General features: G+C 41.5%; 1 protein-coding gene across 2 annotated transcripts in view; it reads left to right on the top strand.

The window, feature by feature from the left end:
* The window catches only part of LOC128732706 (mushroom body large-type Kenyon cell-specific protein 1), a 322,866-nt gene that overhangs the window by 93,906 nt on the left and 205,410 nt on the right, over positions 1 to 23,550 (top strand). For both annotated transcript variants that reach the window (XM_053826022.1, XM_053826021.1), the window contains exon 3: positions 6,511 to 6,886. In XM_053826022.1, the coding sequence (XP_053681997.1) occupies positions 6,793 to 6,886 (94 nt within the window). In that variant the 5' untranslated portion in view covers positions 6,511 to 6,792. The remainder of the gene's footprint in view (positions 1 to 6,510; positions 6,887 to 23,550) is intronic.

Below are 23,550 nucleotides of genomic sequence, written 5' to 3'. Positions count from 1 at the left end.
CGGATTCCTAGATTCTTTTAGACTTTCTAACTCTTGAACTCTTGCACTCTCCGACTTTTGGACAGCTAAACTCTTAAAGTATTGGATTCTTGGAGACTTGTACTCCCAGACTTTTGAATTTTGGACTTTCAAACGCTTGGATTCTTGGTCTCCTAGATTCTTGAACTCCTGACAATCCATGGAATCGTGGGCACCCAAACCCTTGAATTCTTAAACTTTTTGATTTTTGGACTCTTCGATTCTTGAACTCTTACAATCTTCCATTCGTTCGATTTTTGGAACTGATGAACTTTCGGTCCCTTAAACGCTTTGACTCCTGGACCTGTGGATTTTTAGGCTCTTAAACCCCTTTTAAGGTTCTTAAATCCCTACACCTTTGGCCTCTCGGAATCTTTTAGATTCTCGGATTCCTAGATTCCTTCAGACTTTCGAACTCTTGAACTCTTGCACTGTCGGACTTTTGAACAGTTGAATTCTTGAACTATTGGATTTTTGGAGTCTTGGATTTTGGACTTTCAAACGCTTGGATTCTTAGTCTCCAACCCAAGTATCAACCCAGTATCAGGATTTTATTACACTCTTATGATGAAAATTGGTCATGAAAACCGCCATAATAGTACAATAAAACTTACATTGTTGCTTGGGAAGATTCCTGAACTCCTCAACGCTTAGATCCTTGGAATCTTGGGCACCCAGACCCCTAAATTCTTAGACTTAGACTTAACTCCTTGATTTTTGAACCCGTGGATTCTTGAACCCTTGAGCTTTTGGGGTTCTTACAATCTTCCACTCGTTGGATTTTTGGAACTGCTGAACTTTCAGTCTCTTGAACGCTTAGACTTCTGGACCTTTGGATTTTTAGGCTCTTGAAGTCTTGGACTTCAACTCTAGGAATTTTACTCATGCACATTTGAACTGCTGGATTTTTGAATTTGTTTTCCTGTATGGACTCATCACTGCGACCAGTATCATTGATCTATTGTGATATCGCCTTGGGATTTTTGGATTCTCGGGCGCTTGGACTCTTGTTGACGCTTTGGATTATTGAACGTAAACGGAATGGAACGTATTGAACGTAAACTTTGAGACATTTGAGCTTCCTGGGCTTTCAGTTTCTTGAACTTGATTCTTGGATTTTCGGTTTTCTGGCCCAAATTTTTACCCATCTATGGTCTTTTTTACCCTTGGAATCCTGTACACTGAAGTCTTGCTTTACGTCCACTATTGGAGGATTGTAAAAAAAGGGGTCGCCAAATTCAAATTTTGAACTTAAAAAAAAAGACCGTAGTTCGAATTTTGGAATGTAAAAGAAGACATGTTATTTCTAATTTTCTGAAATTACCTCATGGTGTTTGACGTGGGTTTTATTCAAATTTTGAACATAACAAGAGGGGACGGTAATTATAATTTCCGCTGTAAAAAAGTGGACGAAAAATAAATGGACGTTAAAAGAGATTCTAAAGTATTTCGGGACTCCTGGGGTCTTAAAATTTTAGAATCTGGGACTTTTTCTGGAAAATTTTTGAACTCCTGGATTATTGAACTGTTGCTCACTTGGATTCTTGGACTTTTGTATTCCTGGATCTTTCGACTTTTGGGCTCTTAGACTCTTAAACACCTGGTCCTGGTGTTCAAGAGTCTAAGACTCATAGACACCTGCACTTTTGAACTCCTGGAGTCTTGGAGTCTTAAATTCTCAAACTCTTGAAGTCTTGAATTGTAGCAATTGACGGATTTCACGCCAACTCGATCAAAGGTTGGCACGACCCACTCAGAATTCAATGAAACTTTGTGTGTGTAAAGAGTTCATGTAATACTAAGTTTTTCCAAAATTGCTCTAGACGAACTTTTGGAAAGAGCGCAATTTTTTTTCACATTTTTTTAATAAAAAATTTAACTTGAAAACTATAGGACCTACAAGACAACGATCTACTGGTGATTTTTAGAAAATATTCTGAATTTTCGTAAAAAACACTGAAAAATTTAAAAATTAATTTCTACACTGAAAAAAAAGCGTTTTAAAAAGTAAAAATTGATTCTCTAGAAAACGCCATCTCAGAAATTGATGAATTTTTTTTCAAAGATAGATAATTATGTGGCCTACAAATCTTCCATATGTCACAAGATGGTTAAACTGAAAGAAAAAAAGTTTTTCTAACAGCAACTTTTTGAGTCCTTACCGAGAAAAAAAGATTTTTCAGTATTTCCAAAATTATAGCACCTTCAAAAAATGATGTATAAATGACTTTTAGAAAATTTTCTGAATTTTCATAAAAAAATACTGAAAAAAATAAAAATTATTTCCTACACTGGAAAAAAGCATTTCAAAAATTAAAGCTCGAAATCCCAAAAAATGCCACCTCAAAAATTGATGAAATTTTTTCTGGAGACAGGTAGTTATATGGCCTACAAGTCTTCCGTACATCACAAAATGGTCAAATTGAATAGAAAAAAATTTTCCTAACAAAAACTTTTTCATATACACACTGAAAAAAAGACATAAACAGCTATAAGTTTTTGTTAGAAAAACTTTTGTCTCTTAAATATGACCATTTTGCAATGTATGAAAGAATTGTAGGCCACATAATTATCTATCTTTCTGAGTTTCTGAGTTGGCGTTTTTTGGGAAATCGAGTTTTAATTTTTGAAATGCTTTTTTTCAGTGTAGCAAAATATTTTATTTTTTTCGCCATTTTTTTATGAAAATTCAAAATATTTTCTAAAAGTTTTTTGTATGTGCTATAACTTTGGAAATACTGAAATATCTTTTTTCCCCTAAACCTAAAAAGGTTTTTGATAGAAAAACTTTTTTCTCTTCAATTTGGCCATTTTGCAATGTATGGAAGATTTGTAGGCCATATAATTATCTATCCTCAAAAAAAATTTCATCTATCTTCAAAAAAACTTTAAGGCTTTTGCGCCTCTTGGACTTTCGGTCTCTCGAGCTTCTTGGATTTTTGAACTGACGGAATCTTGGATTTTAAGCTTTTGGGCCCTTGGACAATTGGCCTCTAAAATTCAGATTATTAGGCTTTTGAACTTACAGACTCTTAAACTCTCAAACTCTTGGATTTTTGGCACTCGTAGACTTTCGGTTTTTTTAACTTTTTGGATTTCTCGACTGCTGGGTTCTTGGAGTTTTGGACCCTTGAATCCATGAACTTTTAGCCGCACTCAAAATGTTGAATTTGAGGCCTCCTGGGCTATTGAAATTGAATTGTGGAATCTTAAACTTTTAAACTCTTGGATAATTGGCCTGTTGGGCTCCCGGATTTTTTGAACTTCTGGGTTCTTGAACTCTTGGACTTATGTAGCTTTTGACTCCCGGAATCATGGACTCTTGAACGCTTGCACTCCCGGACTTTTGAACTGTTAAACTCTTAACTATTGGGGTTTGAGCTCTTGAACTCTTCGACTCTACAACGTTTGAACTCTTGGATACTTGGAGCCCACTCGAAGTTTTTGATTTTTGGACTTTCAAACGCTTGAAATCTTAGTCCCGTAAATTCTTGGACTCTTGAGCTGTTACATTCTCGAAATCTTAGGCTTTTGAACAGTAAAACTGTTGGAATTCTTAAAGACTCTTGAACCTTTTGACTTTGGGACTCTGGATTCTTGAACCCTTGAGATATTGGACGCACGAGCTCTTGAACTCAGATTATTAAGATTGGTTTAGGATTGGATTTTGGGCTTCTAGAATCTTCCACTCCTTGGATTTTTGGAACTCCTGGGCTTACGGTTTCTTGAACCAAGCCCCGAACCTTTGAAGTTTTTTAACTCTTGGACCCGTAATCTAGACCTTTGGCCTCTTGAAATTTTAACTGGATTTCCACTATTGGATTATTCAGCGTTTGGACGTTAGTTTTTGGACTTTTGGGACTCCTTGGATTTTGGATTCTTAAACTTAATTCTTAGATTTTTGGACATTTGCACTCTAGGAAGTTTTGATCCTTAGAATCATGTATGTTGGGACTCCTGGTCTCTTGACTCCTGAACCTTTAGACTTTGGTTCTTGGATTCTTGAGTTTCTACACTCTCTTGAACTATTGAACAGACTGTGAAACTCGGATTATTATGCTTTTGGTCTCCCAAACTCTTGGATGTTTAGAACTCCTAAGCTTTCGATGAAACTTTTTTCATCGGATTTTTGGACTGCTGTGTACTTTCTTAGAATTTTGGAATTGGGATTTAACGTCTCCTGTGCTTTTAAAATCGTGAGACCTTGAATTCTTAGCATCTTGGACTCTTGAACATTCAAATTCTTGGATTATTGGCCTGTTGGACTCTTGGGTACTCTAGGCCTTGGTCTTATAAACCTTCAGACCCCAGGAATTATGCACTATGGAACTTTTAAACTCCTGGACTTTTAGATGCTTCAAATTTTAAGCTACTTGAACTGTTTGACTCCTACTGCTGAACTCTTAGACACCAAGACTTTTGGAACTCTGGAACTCTTTTGGACTCCTGGAGTTTTGAAATATTTGACTCATGAGCTTGGGTTTTTGAACTGTTAAACTCTTGAACTGTTGGTATCTTGGACTCTTAGCCCTAAACTCTTAGACTCCTGCAGTCTTGGACTGTCTTAAACTCTTGAAGTTTTGGACTTTTGGACTACTGGGTTTTAACTCTTGGGCTCTTGCATTCTTGAGTTCTCGAGCTCTCGAACGCTTGGATTATTGGGCATTCGAAACTTGGCACTCTAGAGCTTTCGGTTTCTTGAACTTCTTGGACTTTTGAACTGTTGGAATCTTATAATTTTGGAGGCTGTTTGAGTATCCTGGATGATTAAACTTTCGAACTCTTAAATTAGTAAACTGTTAGACTTTTGGATCCCTCGATTTTTGAACTCTCAGTGAAAATTTGCATGTAGGGGCTTTTGGAACCAGGGAAGGTTCTTATGATGGTTGGAGATTCCTCTCCCCACTAAGAGGGGTGGCTCTCATACAAATGAAACACAGATTTCTGTTTTTCTGTCCATATGTTCCTTCTGGAATCGCAAACTACTGAACCGATCGGCGTGAAAACTTGCATATAGGAGTTTTTGGGGCCAGGGAAAGTTCTTATGATGGTTGGAGACCCCTCCCCCCACTAAGAGGGGGGGCTCCCATACATATGAAACACAGATTTCTGTCTGTCTGTCCATATGTTCCGTATAGAATCGAAAACTACTGAACCAATCGGCGTGAAAATTTGCTTGAAGGGGTTTTTGGGGCCAGAGAAGGTTCTTATGATGGTTGGAGACCCCTCCCCCCACTAAAAGGGGGGTCTCCCATACATATGAAACACAGATTTCTGTCTGTCTGTCCATATGTTCCTTATAGAATCGAAAACTACTGAACCAATCGGCGTGAAAATTTGCTTGAAGGGGTTTTTGGGGCCAGAGAAGGTTCTTATGATGGTTGAAGACCCCTCCCCCCACTAAGAGGGAGGGCTCCCATACAAATGAAATACAAATTTCTTCATAACTCGACTAACTAATCAAGCAAATGGAACAAAATTTGGTATGTGGGTGTTTTAGGAGACAAGATTTTTTTCTATGGTGAATAAGGACCCCTCCCTTCTTTAGGAGAGGAATTATGACCCCTTCCTCCTTCAAGAGAGGGGGCTCCCATACAAAAGAAATTCAAATTTCTCGAGAACTAATCAAGGAAATGGAAATGGAAAAAACCTGGATGAAATAAAACGCCGCTCCTAAACAAAATACGATTTTCTAACTTTATGTACCTCTTTTCGGAAACTGCTCAACGTAGTGCAACAAACTTTTTTTTTGTTTTATTGGAAGAAGTTAAGAAAAGAGAGTTATAACTTTTGAGCTTTGGGCACAAAATACAGCCAGAGAAACTAGGAAAAGAAGATGGTTGAAAAAATAAGATATCGTTAATTATCGATTTTCGGCTTCTAATTACCATCGCTGTTCCGAAAATCTCTGGTGTAGGACTTTTCCTTTGATATGTAAAACTAACTATCCGCCATCTTAGAATTTAGAATGGAACTTGATCTCGATTTCAACCTTTTCGATCTCTTATTCTTCCCCATTTCTCAATGCCATTGTCACAAACCTTCAAATGATTTAATAAATTGGTTTAGTTCGTCTTTTTTGATTCTATTAGTCGTTGTTTGTAACATTCAGATTTATTAATATTAAATATTGCTAATTTAAACCTTAAAGTTTTTAAAATTGCCCTTCTTTTAGCAATTTACTGGTCCACTTTCATGATGGGAAACATTTCTAACAACGCCAAACCATTGCAACCATTCTATGGTTCAGTGTTGAAATGCATCACAAAATTTCCACAATCCCAGCCGGGCCCACCCCGGCCGGGCACGTACAGCCAACAGGGCGCAAAAATATAACCCAACATTCTTTAAAGAAAATTTCGAGCTTTCTTTGTCGAGGCAAGCACCCAAACTCTTTCTCCCATTTCTGCTTCAGGAAGTGCACATACATACATACACATATACACACCCACCGAACCGACAGAAACAGCTTTTTCTCATTTCTCGCCGCAGAACATCGTCAGACATTCGCCCGCTCCAACGCCAGCGATGCCCTTGCCAAATGCTCCAGCAGCAGCAGCGGCGGCGCCGGAAGGAACGTGAATCACTTGTTGCATTTCCCAATCGCGGACCCCCAGGTGCAAGTGAAGCAACAGTTTGTGCAAAAGTGTACCATTTGTGACAATAACAGAAATCTTCGTTTGCCAGCATCCAAAGTAACTTGCACACTTACACAAACACACATACAACAGCAAAATAAACGGCCAGTGACGGAATTCGTGGCAGCCACCAACCATGGCGGACTGTTCGTACGCACGGTGCATCCAGGAACGGCGCTACATCCGACGCGAGCTGGCCAAGTGGACCAAGAATATGGTGCATATTGTCGGTAAGTGCAACTCTCCTTTTCTTTGTCTCTTTTTTACATTATCTACTATCAGCAGCGAAAAAAAAAACACTCCCTTAAAAATAGTCAGGAAGCAAAAAATAATTGATTAAATGACATCGAGAGCGCAGAGTCTGTGCTTCGGCTGTGTCCCCATTCTCGAAGCTCATCCCTGCCTGGCTCGGTTGTTTTCTCGGTCGGTCCGGAAGAAAGAAGGAAGCGATGATGCTGGGTGGCTTAAAAGTTTTCATCCAAAACAAGAACCACCTCGCTCCATCTCCTACTCTCACAGTATGATCTTAACCAAGGCGCGCTAGGAAACTCTTCCCCTCGGAGACGGCGCCACTGCTCCGAGCGCTCGTTTTCGCAATTTTCTTCGTCCTCGACATCGTTGTCGTTCTTTTCTGGCTGGCTGGCTGGCTGGCGGGTGGCTGCCCGTACAGCTGTATTGGTGTGTGCAACAAGTGAATTTTAGATTCGGTTTTATGGAAATAGTTGGTATACTTCCTGCCAGCTCCACATTTTCTTTGCATATAACGGCGACGAAAAGTTCCACTTCTTCTCGCACGACAACACAACACAGTCGTCTGGATCTGGCAAAAAAATGCCCGCCAGAACTCCCCACCACCCGCAGCCGATTCTTCTCCGTGGCCGTTCGGTGTCGGTCGGTATATAAACATAACGGGGAGCCACCCAAACCGTCGGAGTTCCACCAACCGACCGGACAAAATATAATAAGCTTTTGCGCTTGTGTCAGTTAGCAGCGAATTTTTTTTTCCGCCACTATTGCTCTAGTTTTTCTTCCTTCCCAAACACGGCGACGACGACGACGTGCAACGATGCCAGCTGCAGCAGCAAAAGTTCATCTCTCGAAAACAGCTCCCGCCGGGAAATTGCCGTTCCTGCCCTGTTCTGCCACTACAACCGTTCCCCCTTCGAGAAGAAACGATCAATTTATGTTGTATAACCATTCGAGGGGGAGGTTTTTGGTGGCAAAAATATAAGTTCTTCTTCTCTAAAGTTCGGAGTCCGGGGTGTGGGCAGGCGTCCTATCTTAAACTTGCCTTCGAAAGGAAATAAAATAAGGAAGTGAAAAACAACCAACCATGAGTGCTGGTCTGCACCACAGGCAACAGGTTTCAGTGCTACGTTGGTGAAATTTTAACAACGGTAGAATGAAAATTCTGCACAATTAAAAATGAAACCGTCGAAAAAAAATGTACTGAACTAAACGTTCACACCTACCAATCAACACTTCAACCACAAAATTCCATCCATCATGAACAACGCAAAAACAAAAATGCACCAAATCACTTAACAACTTAATCCTTTTACCAGCGTACCGAATGGCAAATGGGCTAACTGACAGACAGACACAGCGAAAACATTTCCCCAAACAGTTCACTTAACCCGGAACAACTTCACACCGAAAACAACTCACTATTCATGGAAAATCCGAGCAAAAAAAAGAAAACAAAAATAAACACACAAGCCTGAAAGACCGAACGCGATAGGATCCACAACAGAGAGTGTTGGTATGAATTTCCAAAATTGAACACAAAACTGCCATTGCAGCAGCCTAAATGAAAAGCACTTTTATCAATCCATCTAGTAGTGCTGCCAGGACAATTCACCGCGATCCCCGAATACTGATAAGCTTCAACTTTTTCCCTGTTTTCGGCAATCGTACAGCGCCTGGAAACGGCACCGAAAAGGACAAACTTTTTTTTTTGTGTCCCACAAGCTGCCCGACTGCAGAGCAGCAATCCTTTCACTCTTCTCTACACGTATTCACAGTTGCAGTTGAACTTTCCGAAATTGATAGTGAAAACAGTGCATCAGCAGCAGCAGAACTCAGTGTGTCTGTGCATCCGCCCAGCATAAGCCAAGCCGTGGAAGAAGCGCATTTAAAGGAAACCAGTATCAGCATTTTATCCGCTGGTATCATCATCATCATCGTCATTGGCTCAGAGAACGCCACCGAATGAAACGTTTTCCGTTTCCGAGTCCATATGCAGTGGCTGCTTTTTTTTTTGGGGCTAACGCCAAACCCAAACCCTTTGGTTGCAAATATGCACCCGTGACAACCAGTCACTGAAAAACGGTTGTCCCTTGTAAAATCTGCAGCTTATGATGGCCAGCCTGGCACAGTAGGCTGTGGTGTGGTGATAATTGTAGGCCATTGATGTGTTGCATTGCGGCACTTTAGTTCGGTGGCAGTTGGCTTGTTATCACGCTAAGAGCGTGTGTTTAGGTGAAATGTGAAAAGGTCTATAATTTACTGGTTGTTTTAATATTTTTAAGTTAACAAATTTATAATTTACGGCATAAAATTTTTAGAGTTAAATTTATAAATTTTGCGAAATCGACAATTGAATAAAAAGTTTTCTTTTCTTTCAGTTGAAGTAAAAATAAAAAATGATGTTTACTTACCGTTGCGTAGTTCCTGGAAATAAAGAAAATAAATCATTATTTTAGTTGTTTTTGCTTAATATTAAAAAAACAGAGGGGTTGTACACAAGACACGACCGCACAGGTGACGTAGGACTACGTAAGTCTCTTTGTAGCGATAGTAGCATATATCCATGTATGTAATAATACGATTCTTCGTATATACATGCTACTAGCGATGTCCGGTAATCGCTCGATTAATCGATTAGAGCATGGAATAATCGAAGAATTTGTAATCGAATACTGCCGGCACGAGTAATTGATTAATCGAATAGTTCAAAGGGGATAAAAAAATGCGAATAATTCCCATTAATCGTTCATAATCTTACGTTTAATCGAATTATTAAACGAAATATTCGAATATTTATAATCCAATACTACTAGTACGAATACTGAACTAATCGATTAGTGCATACAACACTAACCGATTAATCGGTAACTGAATAATTGAAAATTTCGGACATCACTACATGCTACATGCGTTGTACGTAACGTTTATCAAAGTAGTAACATTGTATACGTTCAATCCTCAACACAATCTTTTTTATTAAAACGAATTGAAGTCACATTTTCATGATCTTTTTCTACGTTGAATAGTGCTTTTCCACTGGTAATCGGTAGACGGTACGCGCGAGTTTTAAAAAAGCTAAACTTTTCTATGGCTTACAAAAGAAGAACAGTGATAATAAAACATTTACAAGCTGCAGACGTTTAGGAAGTTCCAGAAAATGTCGCCCGTGACCAGGAAACTTATTCCCGCCATTTGTTGGTCGTCTGCAACGGCGAAAAATTCAACTTTTTCCTCGTTATCTGTGTTGTTATGGTAATAACTGGGCAAGCAATATGATAAACTCTTCAATTGTTGTGTGACCCTTAAAAGGACCGATTGTTTGATTATCATAACTCCAGTTTGCAATAAACTTACAATAACGCACTTAACGTAATTTTCTTTTCGGTAAACTGGAGTACCGATAACCGCAAACCAGGCACGGCTTGTTGCAACTAACCAACCGGAAAGCCTCAGCAGCTATGCGATCTAAAATATCATCGACGGGGTCATTCACGGCAGCCAGCTCTAGCTTCAATAGTTTCCTTTCGTCAGCAGCCGGTGAATACGACCGACCTGGAACTGCAGACGAGCACGACTCGAGTGTGACTTTGGCTGGCCCTTGATGTTTCCCCCTTTGCCGCGTCCAGACATGTCGATGAGATGTTCGCAGTAACTCAGCTAGCGGTTGAATAATGCTGTTCGCCGGCTTACCTCCTGTTATATACCAGAGCAAGCGACAAGAATAGGCTGTGCTTCGCCGAGAATGGAATTGTATAATTTGATAAACGACTATCTCGCCTATTTTTCATGGTCCATCATTCCATTACCTACGTTGAACAAACTGGAGGATTTCAATTTCAGTCTGGGCAAAGAAGGTAAAGTTGTCCGTTTTAATTTGTATGTTCCCAGTGAGTCGCTCACCGTTTGCTGTTAAAGAGAAATGACGCTACGCATTAGTGTTGCTGTACTCGTTAATTTAGCATTGGTGATGGATTCAAGTTGCTAAAAAACCGAGAGGAAAGCCCAAACTTCCAAGTTTCCTAATACTCACACTAAGCAAGCGAAAGTAGCAACAATATTACCTAATAAAATAATTTAGTAGTTCTCTGCATTAGAATTCAATATACGTTTTAGACATTTCATATCCGTATCAAAAAAGTCACCGAGTCGAGAGACCGCATGAATATACCGTGCCAGCACTTAATTTATTACATATAGAAAATAGAAAAATATGCTTTCACTTCAATTTCGTAAGGTAGTTGCTTCAATAGAAGCGTTTTATGCTACAATTATATAAACTAAATTGTATCCTCCCACTTGGCTTCGAGGTATGACGCTGGCCTAATAAGCCAGTCGTCGTATGTTCGAATCTCGGCTGGGAGAGGCTGTTAGAATCAATAGGATCGTAGCAACTGGCCCTGCAATTGTCCTGTACTCTAACAGCTGGCTGCGAAGTCTGTCGTATAAAAACAGAAGGTCCAGTTTCGATAACGGAATGTAGCACCTAGGCTATATAAACTAAATACTAAATGTGTAAAATCGTAATAACTGTTTACATTCCGCTAATTTACTATAGTTTAATAAAGGAAATTGTGCTATTTCAGATAATTTCACATCTTCATCATTTAAGGCCAAATGAGTTGGTGAGAAAGCTCAATTACATCTTCATTTACATATTTGGCCTTGAAAATGGCCAATTGTTGGATGGTTATAGAACGCCTGACCAAACGCATTTATTTAGAGCTGGTATATTTGTTGACTATGCTTTGGTACCCCTCCTGAGACGGCGTGTTTGGCCTACTCACTTGGAAGCGAACTTTGTTTGTTCTCCGCTGATCACAATATAGTTTATTGGGCCAGTAATAATTATTAAAACAAAACATTGCGTCTAGTTTTAATGCATTTTCCTGCGCATTGTTGCATATGATGCGGTGAATTAGTGTTTCATGTTTCAATGTGACGACTATTGAAATTAAAATATCTGCGGCACCGCTCGTGTTGCCCTTGGTGATACAGCACAATAAGGAATTATCAAGGCAAATAGCAATCAACGAGAAAGGGTAGGCTTCTATTTAGTTCTTTTGGAACTTTGTTATGCAAGTAGAATTAAATTGAATTTTTCATAGACTTTCTCGTTGAATCCTGAATTGTACCAAGACTTGCTCGAAAATAATTATAAATTATTTCAACCAATCACAAAGCGAAAATTTCTAGTACGACCGAGTTAGAGTTATTTTCAATTTTTCAATGACGCGCATTGAAAATCAATAGTTTTCTATATTTTCCAATTCGATTTTCCAATCAATTGGTTTAAATATCTTGGAAATCTATTGAAAATTGAATTATAAGCCGAAGCGTGAAAACGCGTTACCACTTTGATGACGTCATTTCCAACAACCAATTACGAAGCGAGAATTCTGGTTAAACATAGGTTCATTATTTGCCATTTTTCAATAGTTCAACATCAAGATTCCATACTTTTCTTCATTTGGGTCAATTCTTGCAAGATTTTCCGATCGATTGGTGCAAGAATATTAAAAATCGATCGGGAAACCGCCAAGCTATTAGCATTCAAAACCTGACAACTTTTCGAGAAAGATTTTTTGGAATGATACCCTATCCCAAACCTTGCCGTAAAACGTAGTCCTACGTCAAAAAAGAATTAGATATCTATGCTTTCGTATGCAAATTTCTGGAACGAAAGCAGATGAATAAATTATGGTCGAGCACTTAGCTAGTCTATCTAACTATATATAGATGGCAATGTCTGTTTATCCGCGATAGACTCGAAAACTACTGGATCGATCGTCACGAAAATTGCCAAACAAGGGTATTCGGGTGCTAAGGGTGTTGTACTGCTATCGGATACATTCTATTTCAGTGACGTAGCAAGGCGAGGAAGAAGTTGTTTTATATTTTAATGCTAGTCGTCGCCAATTCGTTGAACGCCTCGACACACGCAAGTCGGCTTCTAGCTCGAGTCATCTAGCAGATTGGGCCCTTCTATTCCTGATACTTACTTACTTACCTATACTGGCTCGCTGTCCCTCAGAATTTGACCTGCAATATCATATTTCGCCATCGGTCCATGACTGTGCGTGTCCAATTTCTCGACTGTCCCGGCTCCTGCTCCATTTGCTCCTGCTCCTGCTCCATTTGGACTAACCATCGAGCACGCTGCGCACCTCTACGTCTGGTACCAACCGGATTCGAGGCGAAAACCAGTTTTGCGGGGCTGTTGTCCGGCATTCTCACAACATGTCCCGCCCATTTCAAGTCCCCATCGAGCATTGTCCACGTTTCGTGCCCGTAGAGGACTACCGGTCTAATTAGCGTTTAGTATATGGTACATTTGGAACGGGGGTGAAGCTTTACCGGACCTTAGGGTCTTGTGGAGCCCGTAGTAAGCACGACTTCCGGCACGAATGCGTCTGCGTATTTCTCTGCTGCAGTTGTTATCTGACGTCATCAACGACCCGAGTTATACAAATTCATCCACCACCTCGAAGTCGTCCCCATCGACTTCCACACTATTGCCTATGCGAGCTCGATCACGCTCGGTTCCTCCTGTTAACAGATGCTTGGTTTTTAACGTTTTCACCACTAATCCAACCTTTACTGCTTCGCGTTTCAGTTTGGTATACTGCTCAGCAACCGCTTGAAACGTCCTTCCGAAAATGTCCAGGTCGTCAGCTAAACAGATGAATTTGGCTAGATTTGCTGAAGATCGTGCCCCGCATGTTAAAACCCGCACGTTAAACACCTTCTAGTGCGATGTTGAATAGGAGACAGGAAATAGCATTGCCTTGTCGAAGTCCCCTGCATGTTTCAAACGGGCTTGATAATGCACCCGAAATCCTCACACAGCACCGAACACCATCCATCGTGGCCTTAATCAGTCTAGTCAGCTTCCCGGGAATAAGCCGTTTTCGTCCATAATTCTCCATAGCTCTTCACGGTCGATAGTATCGTAGGCGACCTTGAAATCTATGACTAGGTGGTGCGTAGGGACTTAGTATTCGCGACACTTTTGGAGGATCTGTCGCAGAACAAAGATTTGGTCTGTTGTCGATCGCCCGTCCACAAAACCGGCTTGATAACATCCCACGAATCTACTTGCTGCTCCCAGACTCCGCTATCATGCTGGCGTAGATTGCCTCCACCGTCGCAAAATTCCTGGCTATGATATCCAAGTTATATGCAAAACCTAGAAGTTGACTACCCTTAGTAAAAAATCATGCCTTTCTTTTCGATCACCCCCTCAAGAGCGATGTTGAACAGCAGAATAGGCCGTCACCTTACGTCTCGAAAAGACTCGAGAATGTCACTCGATCCAATGTAACTCTGATTAGTCGGGTCAGATTATCCGGAAAACCGTGTTTGTGTATTATCTGCCATGGCTGGTCTCGGTCGATTGTATCGTATGCTGCTTTGAAATAAATAAAGATGGGATGCGTGGGCACGTTGTACTCCCAACATTTCTGCAAGTTCTATCGGATAGTAAAAAACTGGTCCACAGTTGCGCGAGGACCCATGTCCTATCGGCGACAGCCAGTATAATCCAGGATCTAGGAGAGTGTCTTATGCGACGTTTACCAGCGTTATGCCGCGATAGTAGCTGCAGTCGAGCCGATCACCCTTTTTGTAGATGGAACAAAGCACTGCTCCTTCCATCCAACACCCAAAACTTATCAAAAAATAATCTAATATAGTGCCGTTACCAGCGTTTCTCGGCCATGATTATAATGCTCTTTCGGTAGGCGGTACTTACCTTTGGCTTTGTTGGTCTTCAGCAAACCGATTTCTCGTTGGAATTCCAGGAGATCAGGTGCTAGGACATTACTAACTTCCATGGGCACTCTTAAATCAACTTTCGTTCCGCCACATTCTGCAATCCTGCCATCGAGGTGTTTATCGAAGAATTGCTTCCACCTGTCGACGTCGTTCCAGTTCATCACCGTCAATAGCCACTATCCGTGGGATATGAACGTTGATTTCTCTACCTCGTTGATTCTTTCTACCGTATATTTGATTTCCCCCCCAAGTCAATTTTAGTTCGGCTTAGATTGCCTCCGCCGCCCCACGGTTTCTAGTAACGATGTCGAGGTCGTCTGCACTACCGAATCTGGTGATGGGAGTTTGGTGATAGCTTTACTTAGTGCCGAGACAACACATTTCTTAATTCAGCCGCCCGCTCCAGCCCAAACGCTGCTCAAGAGCTGTTCAACCATCAAGAGCCGCTCCTGACATTGGACTAGTCGCTCAAGGTTGACGAGACTATTTCTCGTTGCTACACTCCGCATTTGCACGAGCGCCTGCTTCCCTGTCGATTTATGACCTTAGCTTCCACCGGGGTTGGTTACCTTACCTATGCTGAGGTTGCTGGTATTCCGGTTGGTACCACGAGGTAGACTATCAATTTTCCAACACAAACAAGTACAAACGAACCAATAGGAAGTCCAATTTCGGACAGTTCAGATTTATGCACTGTTCGAAGAATAGTCTACAAAGTCAAGTGAGCGCAAAAGCAAAGCCATGGGTATAAACGTCCTGTTGAGAACTTGATCCTTCTTTATCGACAGACTTCGCAGCCGGCAGGACAATTACGGGGCTAGTGCAACGATCCTACTAACTCTATAGCTGCACCTTCCAGCCGAGATTCGAACATACGACGACTAGCCTGTTGGGCCAGCATCGTGCTTCGAAGCTAACCGGGTGGTTGAGCGCAGCATGACCTGACGTTCGCGGTAGTCGGCAGAAGCTTTAAAATATAGAGTCGCACCCGAGACCCCCTCAAGACCAAAAAACTAGTACGCAGTATCTATAACGGGAATTCGTCGCCAAACTCCAAAAACCGCTAGAAATATTATTACTTAATTTTCCCATCTGGTACCTTGGCACCTCTATTGTTGCCCGTTATCATTGTAGAATGCTCCTTCGGCATCCAAACCGGGTCTGGTATCCCGCTTACATCCCTTTACTAACCTCCCCGGCCGACCTAATCAAACCAGCATTTTTGTGAGATATTTGTGTTTAATTGTGTATTAATTATTAGAGATCCCCGCACAGGCTTTATTCTTAAACGGAATAAAAGCACTTTCTGAGCAACGCAACAATCACATTTGGTAAATTTTTACCCCGAGTCCCACTTGTAATCATAAAAGCATTTTGACATATTCAGAAGTAAACGTGACCGCTGTTCATTTACTGATTAGTTAAAAAGCCTTACGGTCAATATTCACATTTTTCGTAGGGAGCGATAGTTGGAAATCTGTATATTAAAGTATTCGGGTATAGGTATTAGTTTTATTCGAATGCGTAGTTAGCAAGGAGGGGAGAAGAAACAATTTAATTCGTAGAAACTGAACGTTTCGGAAAACCCCCATGCTGTTTCGAATGTACAAACCGTCGTTCACGATTATTTCAAGCGCTTTAGAGCTACAGCATATCGATGCAATGCTTCGAAAATTTTTAACGTTACGCTTATCACACTTTCTGTGTACAGGGAACATAACTGAATCTTTTCATAGGAAAGGAAACTTACACTGCAGGATTGAAGCAACAAATAGGAGTAGTGAAATAGAAAACAATAGACCACTTGTTAAGGATCCAAGAAGAAATATCGTCAGGTCTAGCAAGTACTGAGTATTTTTGTTTTCCGATGGCATCAAAAGCCTGCGTGAAGTGTATTATTGCAACGCCAAGGATTCCAGCGAAGGTTTCACAGAAGTTTACACAGCAGACGTTTGTAGGCTCAAGAATCACATACGCGGGTAAAGTATCGCTTGGTGGTTTGGCAGCGCGATCTCTGAGATGCGTGCAGTTTTTGCACGTTAGAACCGATGGCGAAGCGGATTTCTCGCTTAAGGATTGCGAGCAGATCGACGTGGGGTTTCCGTTAAAACGACTATAAACGACAACAACGTTAAACGACGTTCGACTCCGTCACAGCAATGAAAAGGTCAATGACTATGGTTCGAAGTCCACGCACGTTCTAGTAGTAAATCAGCAGCGGATTGAATAAATTCTGCTGCGGATCAGGCACAGAGCTGGGAACGGGAAAGAATTGTTACTGAAGTTATCGTCCCCTTGTCTCGTAGTTTTGGGAGTTCCGTTCCGTATACACACATGTAGGACCGGGACGACTGATGGGCGCCGTTATGAAGAGCTCGACTCGACCGAAAACACCATTATGTGTCGATGGTGCTTGCTAATTAGAAACAACTACATTCCCGAAGATGTCGAAGACGACCGAGGTCGTCGCAGGTGTTAATGTGAGCAGTACGAGGCGTTGGCGTAGGCGTTGAGAGAGTGTTAAATGGTGCCCAATAGGTTTCTAGGATTCTCTAGAGAGGACCTTGTCGCCAGATCTCCGTATTCAGTGTGGAATCTTGTAGTTTTATATCCAGTCCGACTTTGATCAAGAGAATGACCTTGAACGGTCCATCATGCTGCAAACATTCCTTCGTCAGGACAGCTAGAACTCTCGTTACACCCAGAACAACTCCTTGGGATGGTAAACGGTTATTATCGTAAATCGTAAAGCGCTCATCTCGACAACGTTTCATTGGAGGTTCATCAGCAGTAATTCTAGAGGCTAATGGTGTGGTGTGGAGACAGTCTCTTCCATTTTCTTTGAAAACTGTTCCATCTGCTTGTCATTGGCCGAGATAGCCTGCTTCAAATCACTAATGGCCTCCCCGTGGTTGGGGGAAGTTGATAAAACAGCCTGTCCGACGGACGATAAAGCTTTTCTAAGCCCTTTGGGTGACCTGATCGCAAAAACCCATTCAGTTGGTGGTCTCACCAACAACTTTAATAGATTTAGCGCAGTGATCCCAAGCACCCTCCATCATGAGCAACCTCTTGTCGACCAAAATAGGGGCCGTGCTGCTCCAAAAATGGCAATAGACGTTTTTTTTACGTTACTTTTAGTAGTGAAAATTTCACTTCGTTTGTCACAGGTGCAACTAGTTTGCCAGATGAGACACTTTGATGCGAATTTTGACATTTTCTTCTTTTTGAAACGATGATCCACTAGAACTTATCTGCTCCAGTGTAAAGCTCCTGTTTTGGGATTTGATGAAAGTTCGCTTTGACGTATGTTTCATCATCCATCACACAGTAGCTGTAACTGGTCAACATCTCTGTGTAGTGCTTTCTAGCGCAAGTTTTTGCAACAGTTGGCTGACATTCATCCAGTTTTTACCTTGATTTTTTGGACTCAGCTTTGTGAAAATCCGACCTTGTTTGCAACGTCACGTGTTGAAATATGGGGATTTCGGGATTTACATTGTGATCCAATGTTAATCGATCCTTGCTTGACCCATTTTAATGATGGTTGATAGCGATGGTTGAATTAAAGATTATTCCTTAAAGCATGATTAGATAGCTCCATATTTTTCATATGAGCGCAAAAAAACTTTTTTCATTCGTTTCCACTTGACTCATTTCCATCTTGGCCAAAACGAAATGCACAACTTTAAGATTCACAGGATGTGAACAATTAACTTTAAAGAGAAACTGTGCCGAACTAGGTTAATTTCTACCCAGTATAAAAATAAAGTTATGACCAGTTGCAAGTGTTGCTGTAATTTTATGTTCGCCTTTTAAGCAATAAACGCTGGTGTAAAAAATCGTGATGACTGGATGATACTTAGGTTTTCTTGCATAATAAACGTGGAAAGCGACCAAATAAGTCACGAATGATATTTCTCATAATATCAGAATAAAGAAGGCAAAGCAAGCATGCGAAAAAGAAAGCATAGTGACAATCCTCACAACATACCCAAGGTAGAAAATAAGTCCGTTTCCCTATCAATCAGCTTTCGCACATACAAATCGGTGTGATGTTTGCGGTTGATTCGCGGCTCAACGTACCTTTCTTAGAATCCCAACTAGCGAAAACCGTACGTAGACGGTTCAACCGATTTGCGGTAATTTTTGGCATTTGTTAACACCGCAAATTCACATGCCACGGAATCGTCGTCTACCGAATCTACCTGTCTGCCTTCCTCCGGAAGACAAACAGCTGCTCCGAAAAGTTTCTTTCCGTTATTCCTGCCCGGGCTGGCAAAATCAGTCAGCTGTTCACTCTGTGGAGAGCAAACGTTGGCAGTGATGCTGGAGATGAGTACTGCAAACGTGCCATCGCATGCAACCGTTCCACCCCGTTAGATCCCGTATGCTGTGCCATTGGATCGGATCGGTTGCTTGGGTAGGTAAGCGGTAAGGAATTGAATGGAGCAGACACTTGTTGAACATTGGAGCTACCAAATCGTCATCACCGTCATCGAGATGCGGTGAAAAAGCGGAAGATCTAGCTTGAAACCAAGCCCGGGACTGTCAGGAACCGGCAGGCACCCGTCGTCGAGGCGAAATTCTGTTTGCCAATAAGAGCAACTTTTTTGGCTCTTTTGTTCGGTTTGTGAGTTGCATTTGCAGCAATGTTCGTCGGCAACAGGTTGTACTGGCTGTCTCTGTTTCCGGTTCTGTCCTGAATCGACTGCGTTTGCCCTAGCTAGACGATGTTTGTCGAGTTGCAGTAAATCCAATTTGAAAATGGGACTCTTCAGAGCAATAACTTAACACACACACACAGCATGTTGTGTAAACAATTTCGTCAAATGTCAAAACCACTCAACTTAAAAACAAACGATTCAGTTAAACCGAACAAATCCTGAAACAAAACTTAAATCCAACCTCATCGACTGGCACCGATTGGCATAGAAACGAGCAAAATTCCCTAGCAGGAGTAAGTTACAATATCATTTTCAACATTTAAAAACTGCTTTTCAACTTTTGAACTGTGCGAATGGTGACGAGGAAACAAAAGCCACATTTTCATTTGCACCCGAACTGAAGGAACCGGTTCGAAGTGGGCGCGCAGCAGCAGCAGCAGCACCGGGGCGAACGAAACCCAGATGCAACAAGTTTGCTTGCCTCAACTGTTGTTGGATGGCTTAATAGTGGCTTCCGAAAAACTAGTATCAAACAAGAGATATAACAACCACAACCCCTCCACGCACGACAGGTTCACACCCCCTCAGTCAGAGCAGTCGGGAGTCGAAAATATGAACTGAATGCTGGCTGCTTAGCAGTCGCTCGTTTGGGGCCGAATCGTTAGAGCGTTTAACTGCCGATCGGAGGCACCGGAAGCCGACAGCAGGGCGTTGGCGAACAGGATCCCTTTCATGGAGCTGTCTATCACTGACTGGCACTGACTGGTCGCCGGCGGCAATGGTGCGGCACTGCACACCGTACCGTTCCGTACCGTAGCCTACGTTTAGTCCGAATCCGAAAATTTCGAACCAAACGACCAAACTCTAAAACTGCTACTTTACTACTCGTGTCGTCTCCGATGCGATGGTGGTCTGGTGGTGGCCCACAGGCCGTCCACAGTAAATGATTCTGGGAATAGGAGACAGACGGAGAGATAGAAAAAGCGAGTGACCGGAAAGTGTTGCAGGTTGTAGCAACAGCTTTTTTGGGCGTTTATGTTCATGAATCCAGACAAGCGAAATGGTTTTTCCGTGTGGAAATATAAAAAAATAGTTTTAATACCTTTTTTTAATGTTTATTTAATTAAACACCTTGGCATCGGTTTGCAAACATCATTTAATTCCGACGGATTGCAGACTGAGAAAAGTAGATTAAAATACCATCCATTTGACCAAAACTGCTGGAAACAGAACCGTTCCGCAAACAACCTGCCGTTATTGGAATCTTTATTTAAGATCTTTTGTTTCAAGTCAAAAGATTCAATTCAGCCCAACAATATTTGGAGATATTAAAATAAACGATTTTCTCCAAAATCCCACCATACACCATGTTTTGATTCGCAGTCCTCGTAAATTCCGGTAGTACACGGTCGAAAATTATTGATAGTTTGTGCAATTAGGGTCGTTAGACAGACAGACAGACGGAAATCCATTTTTATATCTATACCTATAATTGCATGCAGGGGTTTTTGGGGCTAAGGAAGGTTTTTAGAATAGCCGTCCCACCACTAAGAGGGGGGGGGGCTCTCATACAAATAAAACACAAATTTCTGTATAATTAGAGAACTAATCAAGAATTTTTTCAATGGTGAATTGAGGCGCCTCCCCTCTTTGGGAGGGGAATTATGACCGCTCCCCCACTTAAGAGGGGGGGGCTCCCATACAAATGAAATACAAATTTCCTCTTATTTCGAGAACTAGTTAAGCAAATGAAACCAAATTTGGCATGTGAGGATGCAAGATTTTTTTATATGAATTAGAACTCCTCCCCTATTTAGGAATGGTGGGGGAAGGTTACTATACAAATGAAATACAAATTTCCTCATAACTCGAGAACTAATCAAGCAAATGGAACCATATTTAGCATGTGGGTGTTGTTGGAGGCAAGAATTTTTTCTATGGTGAATTGAGGCCCCTCCACTCTTTAGGGGGGGAATTATGACCGCTCCCCCCTTTAAGAGGATTATTTTATTTATTAAAATTTTTTTGAAACGGTGGTACTACAATAGATGAAGGGACAGTAGAAGTAATGAAAATTTATTTAGAAAATGGAGGGGAAAGAGTGGAAAGATAAGGGGGGGGGGAGGGAAGGAGGGGTAATTGGTAGCTACGCTCAACAAGTTGTCGTTGCGACTCCTTCCTTTTGTCCAATGCTGGAAGGTGCATGGGTCGAACCAAGCTATAATCAGAGATCATAACCGGATTCGAACCCACAACACCCGCCAGGGCGTGTGGCTCGCTGGTACTTGTATCTTTGAACCATAGAGGCGCTGGACAAAAGGAGACTGCGAAACCCCCCTTATTAAAGTAGCGACGTATCTGGTTTCGGGTTAGTTTTAGACACACACGCTTTAACTTTCAGGACGACGACACTGTACAGGCCCTTACGACTTGTACGTCTGTAAGCATGTTAGCCGCGATTCACAGCGCGGGTTTTCGGAGAAGGGCTCCGTTCCTATTAAAATAGACCAACCTCGAGGTTTTAGCCTTGCGGTCAAACATATTCCAACATGCCGGGAATACAGCTTGCGATAACAATTTATTGAAAATCATTCTCAACGGGGCACAGAGGGCACTCGCGCATTTTTTAACACTACTGCGGGAATTCTGTCAGGTCCCTATGAGGCTGATGACTTCAGCTTACCGATCGTGGCATAATATCATCATCAGAAAAAGTTAGGTTACCAATGTTCAGTACATCGCATGGAACATTACGGAGAACGATCTCGACGTCTGACGAGCTACCAGAAGCAACTTTGAACACACGGGAGAAGTGTTTCGCGAACAGGTTACAGATATCGCTTCTTGTACTTGATTGTTCGTTGTCAAGAAATATGTTCACTGGAAGTCCATTCTCTTTTCGTTTTCCTTTTACGAATGACCAGAATCCTTTGTTTATGCTTTGATTGGGTATGCAGCAAAAATCTGTTATACGTCCTGTAGGAATTGCTGGCATAATCAAACTCAAGCTTTACCAGGCGGGTACGACGTAGGGCGTGAGCTCTCAATCGTTTCAGCTCTCATAGCCGTCTGTTTGACCAGAGAGGTTTCGGTCGAGGGCGGGGTGCGGGAACATGATTTCTGAAAAGTCGGGTCAGCGTAACAGAAAATCTTTCGGCCACTTCGTTGACATCGACGGCGTTATTCAGCACTAATGCCCAGTCCGTATTTCTTAAAGACTCTTGTAGACCGCAAAAGTCCACTTTCGAGAAGTCAAACTCCCTATACAAGCGACAGTTACCAGTAAAGGAGGATGATATACGTCAATATTTATTAACGACTGAAGTGCTTTCGTGACTTTGCAGTTCGATGATGAGTCTTCATCGATGAAAACAAGGTCAAGAACTCGGTTCCGACAACTAGTAACTGCACATATCTGTAGCATACTTAGTAAAGACATACCATCGAGTAGGGTTATACTTGGTCTAGAGACATTCGATTCTGTGGGATCAGGAACAGCGTATACAGAGTGAGTATTTTTCCAAACAAGCCCAGGTTGGTTGTAATCCCCAAGTAAAATGTGAGTCGTTCCTGGTTGTAAAGAGTTGACGATGGTAAGAGCGAAGTTGATATGCTTCTCGATAGCGTTAACATCAGAGGCAACGTCGGGAGGGATATAAACTGCACCGATGCAAGTATTTGTATCTCGAAAACTAATCAAGCAAATGGAACCAAGTTTGGCAAGTGAGGGTTTTTGGAGGCAAGAATTTTTTCTATGATGAATCAGGACCCTTCCCCAGTTTTGGAGGAGGGGCTCTTATACAAATGGAATACAAATTTCTTCATAACTAGAGAACTAATCAAGCAAATGGAACAAAAATTGGCATGCGCAGGTTTTTGGAGGCAAGAATTTTTTTACGATGAATTATAACCCCTCCCCCTTTTAAGAAGAAGGGCTTCCATACAAATGAAACGCAAATTTCCTCACAACTCGAGAACTAATCAAGCAAATGGAGCCAAATTTGGCATGTGGCGGTTTTTGGAGGCAAGATTTTTTTTTACAATGAATTATAATGAATTATTATCCCCCTTTTAAGAGGGGGGGCTCTCATACAAATGAAATACATTTTATATATAAGATTCTTTAGTTTTTTTCTTCAAATGGTTGTCTTTTCGTTAGAAGAAGAAAGTGATAAAATGAAGTTGTTTTATGCTGCACTTATTAA

The sequence above is a fragment of the Sabethes cyaneus genome, chromosome 1 (assembly GCF_943734655.1).
Source record: "Sabethes cyaneus chromosome 1, idSabCyanKW18_F2, whole genome shotgun sequence".
In the NCBI taxonomy this organism is placed as follows: domain Eukaryota; kingdom Metazoa; phylum Arthropoda; class Insecta; order Diptera; family Culicidae; genus Sabethes; species Sabethes cyaneus.
The sequence above is the reverse complement of the archived record's forward strand: the minus strand, read 5'-3'. Positions and strand labels throughout refer to the sequence as shown.